This window comes from Cotesia glomerata, linkage group LG6 (assembly GCF_020080835.1).
Source record: "Cotesia glomerata isolate CgM1 linkage group LG6, MPM_Cglom_v2.3, whole genome shotgun sequence".
NCBI classification, from domain to species: Eukaryota; Metazoa; Arthropoda; class Insecta; order Hymenoptera; family Braconidae; genus Cotesia; species Cotesia glomerata.
The window spans coordinates 10,133,149-10,144,356 of NC_058163.1; the positions used below are offsets into that span (position 1 = coordinate 10,133,149).

Consider the following 11,208-nt stretch of genomic DNA (forward strand, 5'->3'; position numbering starts at 1 on the left):
TGGGAAAATTGCAGTTACAAATTTGAAAAAAAAAAACTTGTAAAACACGATTAAATACTATTCTTGTATTTTTCCACGCATGAAATACAAAAGAGAATAACAAACGGAAGAAAAATTTACGGCGTAGATCGTTTGAGAACAAAAGAGTTCGATTTCAATGAAGAACAGTTTGAAATTCGAGAAAATCGTTCTCTTTATTCTAGTTATATATCATTTTTTATAGATATTAAAATTTTTTATATTTTCAGAATCTTAATTTATATTTTATGCGTAAAAAAACACAAAAAAAATATTTAATCATGTTTTATAGATTTTTTCTCATATTTATAGCTGCGATTTTCCCGATTTTTTTGGTTTATTGAGATTTTTTTTAATTTTAAAACGTTAACGGGGCAAGAAAACTTCAGATTCAAATTCAGTGGAACAAAATACATGAAAATCATACTCAATCTGAGTCCAAAAAAATTTTTATCTCTATAACTTCAATTTTTCATGATTTATTGCAATTTTTTTGGGTTTTTCGTTTTTTATTTCAAATTTGGTCGGTTCAGCAGGCTAATTAACGTTCACATTTAGATTCATTAAATTGGAATACATAAAAATCATACTTGATCCGGGTCCACAAGAATTTTTTCATCGCTGTGACTACAGTTTTATGCATTTTTTTTTAGGTTTTTTGCATTATGCTCAAAATTGGAGGGTTACCGGGTCAAACGGGCTTGAAATTCGGATTCAGTGGGTCAATATTCATTTCGATAGGTAGGTGCAATCCAAAGTACATACCACTTTTTTTTGTGTGCCGGAGTTATGTATGATCATATATTTTGGATATATTCTATGTAACAACTATATTTATTAGAATATTTGTCAGACAATTAAAAATTTTAAAAATTTAGGCATTATAACGATATCACAATATTTGATTATAAAAATATACAATGTTATAATTTTTTTTATTAACTGTTGTTTTATTAAAAAGTATAAAAATTACGATAAAATAGTGTCATTTATTGTTTTTTTGTAATTAATGAAATTTATCTCAGAGGCAATTTGTTGAAAGGGTTCAGCTATCAATCTATCTTATAGAAAATTGAATTCTTTACAAAAAAGGTCCTTTGCAATTTAGGTGTCAGATCAATAGTTTAGGAGAAAAAATAAAAAAACTACGACTTTTGAGCAAAAATCGAATGTACAATTTTTTACTGGCGAGGTAACTCATAAATTGGAAATAAGCTGTCAGAGCTTTTAAAGAGGAAGGATTCCTCTACAACTTCTGCCCATGGTCAAATGAATATCATGAAATGTCGCTATGCTATAGATAATTTAAGCAAAAAAAATTATTTTAACGGGTTAATTATATGGGAAAACTTTAAATTTATCCAGCGAGTACTTAAAATTGAAATTAAGAACTATCCCTTGGTGAGAATTTTTTTTTCTATGTTCAGAACAATATTTCGTCAATGGAGTGAGAAAAAAAAATAGTCGTCTCAAATGAAGCACCCTAATATATATATATATATATTTCTCCACTTATTTATATTATTTATATAATTAATTATCAACGCGTGTATACAGCAACAATCTCTATATTAATCACAACTTATTAATTAGTAATACAAAAATAATTAGTTATTTAATTGTTAAAGTAGCATCACATGTACTCTCTAAACATGAATTAGTGAAAATTAACTTGAATAAGTGAATATTCACTATTTCCAAGTGCCAATCGTACTACTGATTCGAACCAGTGGTACGATTGGGACTTGGAAATAGTGAATATTCACTTATTCAAGTAAATTTTCACTAATTCATGTTTAGAGAGTATGTGTATACTTAATGGTTAGATTAGTAATAATAATAATAATTTAACTGCCAACCGTACGGAGAAGGTCTCAGTCGGTAATTTTTGTATAGTTGAGTTGCCTCTACTGGTGTACAGTGGTACATAGGGTGGTATATAGGGTGTGCCAAAATATAACTTCCGTGGAGAACCTTTTAAAATTGGAATTTTGAGTTCCACTTTTAACAGGGGCTACGTTTGGGCATTTCCTGAGATATTTTGGTGTGAGACGATGTATTTGATTTTCATAGAATTTTTTAACAAAAGCTTAGTTTGGGCATTTCCGTTGAAAATTCAAAATTTGGCCGGAAGTACCCAATTAAATAAATTTTTACAATTCATAACAAAGACGATTAAAAACATAGTAATCATACAAAATAAGCACTAAGAAATTTAAAATACAAAAGATAGCTAAAAATGATTTGATTTTCCTGTGACCGCTGCTCCAGGAAGTTATAAAGTTATTTGCGATCGATTGTCCTGTAATTTTTAAAACACACCAAGATTTTGCTTATAATCTTAGTATAAAATCTTTTCGAGGACCCGGAACTGCCATCACCTCCTGTGACCGCTGCTCCAGGAAGTTGTACTGATACTTGCGACCGATTGTCTTGTAATTTTTAAAACACACTAAGATTTTGCTTTTAATCTTGGTAAAAAATATTTTCGAGGACCCGGAACTCCCAACAGCTCCTGTGACCGCTGCTCCAGGAAGTATATATCCTCATAAATATTTTTTACCGAGATTAAAAACAAAATCTTTATTCGTTTTAAGAATTATAGGACAATAGATCGCAAATAACTGTACAACTTCCTGGAGCAGCGGTCATAGGAGCTGTTGGCAGTTCCGGGTCCTCGAAAATATTTTTCACGATAATTAAAAGTAAAATCTCTGTGGATTTTAAAAATTACAGGACAATAGGTCACAAATATCGGTACAAATCCCTGGAGCAGCGGTCACAGGAGCTGTTGGCAGTTCCGGGTCCACATAGTTATTTTTTACCAAGATTAAAAGCGAAATCTCTGTGGGGTTTAAGAATTACAGGAAAATAGGTCGTAAATATCGTTTCAACTCCTTGGAGCAGCGGTCACAGGAACTGTTGGGAGTTCCGGGTCCTCGAAAATATTTTTTACCAAGATTAAAAGCTAAATCTTAGTGTGTTTTAAAAATTACAAGACAATCGGTCGCAAGTATCAATACAACTTCCTGGAGCAGCGGTCACAGGAGCTGATGGCAGTTCCGGGTCCTCGAAAAGATTTTTTACTAAGATTACAAGCAAAATCTTGGTGTGTTTTAAAAATTACAGGACAATCGATCGCAAATAACTTTATAACTTCCTGGAGCAGCGGTCACAGGAAAATCAATTCATTTTTAACTATCTTTTGTATTTTAAATTTCTTAGTGCTTATTTTGTATGATTACTATGTTTTTAATCGTCTTTGTTATGAATTGTAAAAATTTATATTTGTAAATATTTAGAGATGTCCAAAATTAAAGATATCTAAATTTACTGGTCTATATTTAGAGATGGCTTTTATAATTTTATGCTTATCTTTTTTAAAATAATTCCAATTTTTATGGTAACTAAATTTTTACATTACTACCTTTATTATTATCAAAATTTTTAATTATCCTTATTTAGACGAATAATTTTTTTATTATTTCTAATATAATATTTATATAAATTTTTTACTTAGTGATTTCTTTATTTAGAGTTGTCCAAATTTGGATGTTTCCATTTTCCGTAAAATTCTTGACCGGTACGAATCATTGAAAGGCATTGTACGTAACGAAAACCATTTAATAGTTATTTTAATAAATATAAATCTTAATATGCCACAAGAGCAATTATTTTCTGAAGTTTCTTCACAAAAAATTTGTAAAAAAATGAAATCTGATTTTACATCATTTTTATGATAAGATATTGAATATTTAAGTAATATTACACACACATAATAGAATTGTAAAATTTTCACTGGAACAATATTATTTATTTATTTTTTTTTTTATATTGTTATCGAAATTATCGTCAATTTTAATTCGTCAAGTCACGGGATTACTCTAAAAAATGATCCCTGAAAGAACAAATAATTATATATTATTATTTATTATAATACTATAATTGGTTCGAGGGCGAAGCCACTCTTGAAATAATTGATTAGGAAGTTTGATTAAAAATAATTTATAAGTTAATCTATTATCATTTGACTTATTTCATTACGAGCTTGTTTGACCGCGTTTTTTCAACTGGACTGGTTTTGCATAAATTTAAGAAGTTATTATTTGAAATTCATTTTCCATGGGATATTGTTAATTGAGACATTACTGTTTGACTTAAAATTTCCGGAGATTATATTGTCTGAGACATTTTTGTCCACAGATTTTTCCTTGAGCCATTTCTTCTGAGACAAAATGACGTGGATCGAAAATTATCTTAAGAAATTTACCAGTAAAAGTAAAAAAAAAAAAACTATAAATGCAATTTTTTTGAAATATTTTTTAAGTCCTAATTATACATTTATTGAGGTTGTAAAATAAAATTGTTTTGAGATTTTATTGGATTAGTTTGATTCAAGTCTGAGACCCATAAAAAATTTTTTAAAAAAGAATCCGTGTCATTCCGTCTCAGAAAAAACATCCTGAGAAAATATTTTTAAAAAATTTCATTTATAGTTCTTTTTTAACTTCTACTGGTGAATTTTTTTTAAAACTATCATATAATTAGTGAATTTATTTCGTAAATTTGAAAAATTTCAGCTATTTAGTTCAGTATCATGTTCATCATCTATTTTTTATTTTTTTCATAATTTTTTTGTCTTTTGGTTGTAAATGATAATTTTTTGTTGTATTTGATAAAAATCATTATCAAAGTTTATTATTAACTATATAATCACTGAAGTAACTTCGTTCAATAGTGTTATGCTTCAGCTTCTTTAAACAGTGTAATCAACGAGTCTAGAGTCTCTTGTCCTGTTGGAATTATTTGGTCAGCAGGTAATAGGAAACCATATCTTCCTTTATCTCGTAATTCATAAGTGTATGAAATTCGAGTTTTGAAGGTAGCCTTTACCCAATCCATAGAACTTCCGCTAGCAACGTCTGGAGAAAATTATCAGTTTCAATATATAAATTCAAATACACTTATAACTTATTAATCAATTTCGATGTACTTACAAATAGTCTCAGCGATATTTCCTGTGACGTATTGTGTTCCGTATCTTTTTGAAATAGCATCAATTGTTTTTAGGCCAATTGCTTTCTGTAGACAGTTTAATACTATTATTTTATTGCATGTCTTTTAAATAATCAAGAAAAAAATTTTTCTCGTTTATGTAAATTTGCATACATTTAATTCACTATTTTCAAAATCTCGCTATGAAAATCAATCATTTTTAAAAATCGGGAAGTTGGTTTCTCCTCAGTTTTTGAAAATCGAGTTCCTATTAAATCTCTGCGTTTTGGGTCCAAGGAAAAGCTATTTCTACTGTTCCTACTACTTGAACGAACTTTATGGTGTTTGAAAGGGTTTCACTAACCTTAGATTTCCTAAAAATTTGAACTGATTTGGTCCGACAAGTTTTAGAAAATCTCAAAAATATAATTAACAAAAAAAATTTGCACACATTTAAAATTTTTGAAGTAAATTTTATTTTTCAGCTTCTAAAGTTTCACGAGGAAGCCAATAAAATTTCATAATAAAGTCACATAAAATAAGCCAAATTTGAAAAAAACTTTTTTTTTAGTTAAAAAAAAAAATTAGAAGTGATTGTTGCCACATCTTGAAACTAGTGCGAATTTTTGCAGAATTAGTTGAAGTTTTTATTTAAGTAAAAAATAAAAAATTAGGAAAACGGTTGACCCTGAAGGCCATTCCTACAACTTCCCGCTAATTCCATACCTAAGCGCTTAAAATTGTGACGTTTTTCTTCGAGCTTAAAACCCTGATAGAAGTTTAATAAAACACTATTCTTAAAATTTTCAAACTGCAATTACTTTTGAATGAATAAACCGATTTTCACGCGGTTGGCAGCATTCGACGCAGTTTTTCAAATCATGATTTACTTTTTAACACCAATTGATCAGACCGAAGATTTTGGAAAAATTTGAAAAATTCACTTTTTCCGAATTTGTTCGACAACGATAACTCACGAACCAATCAACCGATTTCGACGTTCTAGGATAATACCGACGTGGTTTTTTGAGCTCGTATAGTTATATCATCACATTAAAAACAATCCGAAAAGAAATATCGGAGTTAAGTTAAAAAAAGACTCGTTCCCAAATTTTTCGTCAACGATATCTCTCGAACCAATCAACCGATGAAGTCGTTCAAAAGTAATAAGCATTTTACATACAGCCACACACACACCCACACACACAGAGTGAAAATTTTTTGTTAGTTATTTAGAAATTTAAAGCATTATATAATTTTATTGTAAAGTAAAAGACAAAAGAAATGTATAATACAAACCAATTCATTATGATTGTCAAGATGTGCCGTAGTATGACCATACGGAAAAAGAAGTAACTGTGAATAACTATGGAAAGCTATGTAGGCGAAAAACTTTTCACCAATTGACGTAATATATTCAGATATTGTTTTGGTCTCTATATCAGAAAATGCACTTGAACCAGCATATGTTTCAGCGCAAGGAAAACTACTCGCTCCACCTTCTACAAGTGATTAGAAAAACAATGCAATAGCAATACAATGAATTTGTTATTATTTATCTTTAAAAAATCAACTTACGGTTCCATTTGTAACCCCAATTCCGGTTAGGATCTGATCCATAACATATTTTGGTATAAGGTTTCCTAGTTTTACGCCACAATCGGTCCTGAACAAACAAAAAAAAATAATAAATGTTGAAAATAGAAAGGGAAATGGCATTGACATTATTAGATACGAGAAAATAAACTGTGGGGAACACCTGTATGCATACTAATGGCTAATTTTAATTGAATTCAATATGTAATTACAATGACACTTACCTTGTCGTGAGTATACGCAAAACCGTCTGGGTTGAATACCGGAAATATATACCAATCATGCTTCTCTGCTAATTCTCTGACCTCTGTTTGTTGACTAGTGAGTAATTCATTAAGTATGAAGGTCACAGTAGCTGAGGTAATCCATTCTCGTGCATGAATATTACCCTCAATAAAAATTCCAGGATTACCTTCTTTGAATGACACTTTAACACCCTTTATTTCTCTATCTTCATATGTTTTTCCAGCTACAACTACTTTCACTTTATCTGGATATGTTTTTTCCAACGAGTCTAACCACACATAAATCTCTTCCAGAGAGTGATAACTTTGCCAATCAAATCCGGCACTAATTAATTTATTGTGCGACAAAATTTCATTTTCCATTAAATCTTGGACATTTTCAATGTGTACCTTACACTCTATTCCAGATGCGTTCATTAATTGTTTAAACTCTTTTAGTTTCTTAGGAGAAACCATTACATCTGCAGAACTGTTTACAAAATGTGGACCATCCCAGAAGGAGTACTAAAATATATTTTTTTAATTATTAATCACAAACTGATTAAAGTTTTTTTTTTTAGTTTATCAAATAATACTGTACCCCTGATATTTCCGATATCTCATGCAGAAAATTATTTTGTTGAGTAGTTTTGGGGACTACTCTGAATACTTGATAATTGTCATACCTTCTGGTTTGACCTGCTATTAATCCTAAGAAAGCCACTAGAATTCCTAATCGAAGCATTTCTTTAAAAAAAAAAAAAAAAAATTATTTGGCTTATAAAAAGTTGAAAGAAAATAAGAATGAAATCCCGAAGCAGCATTAGAATTAATTTCTAAGATTAATATAACTTTGTTTTTTACACAAATAAAAATAAAATATCACCCTGATTACAACACATAAATATTTAATTTGGTCTAGTAAATTCACTCCGCGAAAAATATATGGATCGTTCCTCTGTATAAAATCATTTTTTCAAGAAGAACCCTGTCAATGGTTTTCAAATTCTATAGCAGTACTTTCTATATTTAAATAGTAATAAAACAAATTCCTGCAAATTTGGACCCTTGTAGTATCAAGTTGTTTTAAGGTACTAATTCTTTTCACTTCGCCGAATTTCAAGTTAGTTACTTTTTCAATCATTTTTTTTTTTTTTTGAATAAATACAATTTTAATCACATTGCAAATATTGAATTAAAAAAAAAAAAAAAAAAAAAAAAAAAAACAGACAGTTTTTATAATCTTACAGTGAGATATTAATAAATTTTGATATTTTTTCCAAATCCTGAGAATTTTTTACACACAATAGGACTCTATTGCGATGAGCTCATTTTTTAATTCAAATATAGATAATGTGACTATGCTATGTTACTTTTTTTTGATAATACTGAATATTTTTAATAAAAAATATAAGCAGTCATAGGAATCGCAGAAATTTACTCTCATTTCACTCTCGATTTTTTATAGTGTACAATATTGTGAACCCATAAGTTTTGCCCCTGCCAAAAATAACTCGTCGTGGCTAAAGAAGTTTTCACTTCAAGAAACATTTGTTTTCATAATTTTCAACTTGAAGAATCCAAACAATATATGGGCCTTTTAAACAATTTAAATACTGAATCAAATTAAAATTTTCGATTTCACAAAATTTGTCACATATTATTGATTATTTTGCAATTTTGTAAGAGCGATTTTAGGCATATAACTATATATCATTTCTTAAAACAATCGCTGTATTTCGACAAAAATTTTTTTTTAAGATTTAATGTAGAAAACAATTCCACAGAATTTAAAAATGGTCGGTGGAGTAGCCAAAAATGATTTTACATGGTTGACTGACCATGTTGACTGACCCATGTACACTGAAAAAATGAGACGTTGGACTCACACTGTTTTTTCTACAGAAAGGAGATAAAATAAGTAGTTGAGTCGACCTACTTTTTATAGACACTGAATTCGCATAAATAAATATAAAATTTTCGCAAAATTTAATTCTACAATTCAACATGAAAATAAACGTTAATGCAAAGAAATACGGTACACACTTATAAAAATGTAAAATACGCCTTACCTTTTTCAAGTGTGCCACTCAATAGTACAATCCTCAGTAACGCTGCAGATATTTATTTACTTTTATATACGCACGACGCGAATACACCCGCATTCATCACTGATTGTTGAAGTTATTTGAAATTCCTATCTCTACCGTCATATCATTTACTTGATTAGGAAAAAAAATACTGGTAGCAAAAAATTTCTCTGATTATAAAATAAGAACGTAATTGATTGGTTTACTGATTACATCGATTAAAAAAAGTCATCGGTATCAATTATGAAATTTAAATAAAGGATTAAGTTTTTAAATATTTATTATATTAATAACTTATTCACAAATATATTAATTTGAAGGAAAAGCGTAGGATAAACTAATCTATCATATTTATAAAGGCACATTCACGATTCAAGTCGTTCAAAAGGCTGAAATGAATAATAAATAAAATTAAATAGTAATTTCGTTTCTGCATCGACAACTTAACAATAAATTTAACTTTTCCACCATTATCTATTGATAAAATTTAATAATAACTCGTACTTTGACTAATTGATAAAACAGTAACTAGCTATCTAGATATTGCTGATAATTGGTTCATATCGGTACTTAAGTAAATTACTTATGATATCTGCGGGGTATTCTAAGCCAAATCTGACAGTAGGCATGAAAAATTTCAATTTTTGATTTCTTTAAATTAAACAAATTTTTTGGTAGACTAAAAGAAAAATCCACATTTCTTTGTGTGCTTAAATTATCTAATAATCAGTTGTTAATATTATTATTAAATTTCTTTCTATCACTAATTTCTATCTTGCCTACGTCCTTGCTCTTACTATTTAAATGATTGGTATAAAATTATTCAGTAGTTTTCCCAGTGACCAATAGATGACAAAAAACAGTCAGAAGTTGTCACTAACAGAGCGATAAAATAAGTAGTTAACTGTAGTAGTTATAAGTAGTTAAGTGTGTTCATAGTCAGTAAAATGCCTTTCATTGTGTTCTCTGTTTATCTCATTACAGTATACATATATGAATAGTCATCTCTCAGTCTACATTACTTACTAAGGTAAAAGACCCAGTTATTGACACTGGCGTAGTTGTTTGACACTTGCAATTTTATTCTAATTAAAAAAACAAAATGTTCTAAAAAAATCAATTATCTTAAAATTTACGATTCAAAAATTATATTTATTAATTTATTAGAGTTGATTTGTTTTTTTTAACTTCCCGCTAAGAAAATCGAAGATTTTTAAAAATCGGTAAGTTATTGGTTTTACCTAGTTTTGCAAAAATCGAGTTTTCATCAGATCTCGACGTTTGAAGGTCACAGGAAGCTTCCCTGACTATCCCCGCGAGGCAATTACTATGTCTGTATGTATGTGCCTGCATGTGTGTAATATGTCTGTATGTGTGTATGTGTAGCCGTAAAGCTTAGAAGGGTGTTTCAAAAAGACGAGATTTTTCTTTTGGTGTTCTAAAGTGATTCCGATAGTATACCTAAAAACAAAAATTTTTGGCGCCCATGTGAAGCTCTTAATATGAATAGTAAAAGGATTTGCCTGTATCCATTTCTCTTTATTACATTTTCCATTTAAAATAACACGGGGAAAAAGAATTTTTTTAATTTATTAATTTTATTACTTTGGAACGGTTCATCGTAACAACAATCTTGAAAAATGATATTAGTAGGAAATTTTACGCTCTACAAAAACGTTCTGAAGACCAAAATTCCTCAGATTAACGGCTTCCAGAAGATATCCGCGGTCAAAAGATAACACCTAATAAAAAATTTTCAAATATTTTCCAATAAAATTACAAAAAATATCACATGCTATATTTTTATTATTTTTTATGTTAAATTACTTCAATTCCGTTAACCTGAGACTGTAAACTTTTTTTACCACTTAATTCAATACTTAACCTACGAAATGCACTAATATATAAATATAAACGTTAAAAAATGTCACATAAATGACTTTTTTGGTCTTTCTTAGAACAAATTTATTTTATATTTTATAAAATTTATAAATTTTTGTAAGAGGAAAATGTAAAGTTCCTTATTACACAAACTCACCAAATGATCTTCATCATTGCATATTATTCAAAATAATATGAAAATTCTGTAAATACGTTAAATCAATTAAATCTACTATAAAACTTGGATCAAATGTTTTTTATTTGAAAAATATCAACAGAGCTTTATTTAGCTCTGTCTGGTACAGAGTGAGTTTATATACTTATTTAATTTGAGTGTTGTAGCTAATAAGCTCTGTGTTGGTAAGCCTGGTTGCTCGGTACTAACTTCATTTAGTTGCTTTGCT

At 28.9% G+C, this 11,208-nt stretch overlaps 1 protein-coding gene across 2 annotated transcripts in view; it reads right to left on the reverse strand.

Moving 5' to 3' along the window:
* Positions 1-4,687: 4,687 nt before the first annotated feature.
* LOC123267728 (zinc carboxypeptidase-like) overlaps positions 4,688-11,208 on the reverse strand; it is a 25,192-nt gene continuing 18,671 nt past the window's right edge. Inside the window, exons 1-7 of one of the 2 annotated variants that reach the window (XM_044732539.1) lie at positions 8,906-9,066; positions 7,435-7,580; positions 6,834-7,358; positions 6,592-6,679; positions 6,313-6,515; positions 5,016-5,100; positions 4,688-4,940 (exon numbers count right to left, since the gene is read on the reverse strand). In XM_044732539.1, coding sequence (XP_044588474.1) covers positions 4,759-4,940; positions 5,016-5,100; positions 6,313-6,515; positions 6,592-6,679; positions 6,834-7,358; positions 7,435-7,578 — 1,227 coding nt within the window. In that variant the 5' untranslated portion in view covers positions 7,579-7,580; positions 8,906-9,066 and the 3' untranslated portion in view covers positions 4,688-4,758. Of the gene's footprint in view, positions 4,941-5,015; positions 5,101-6,312; positions 6,516-6,591; positions 6,680-6,833; positions 7,359-7,434; positions 7,581-8,905; positions 9,067-11,208 lie in introns of those variants that run through there. The other variant, XM_044732540.1, reaches the window with a different exon arrangement.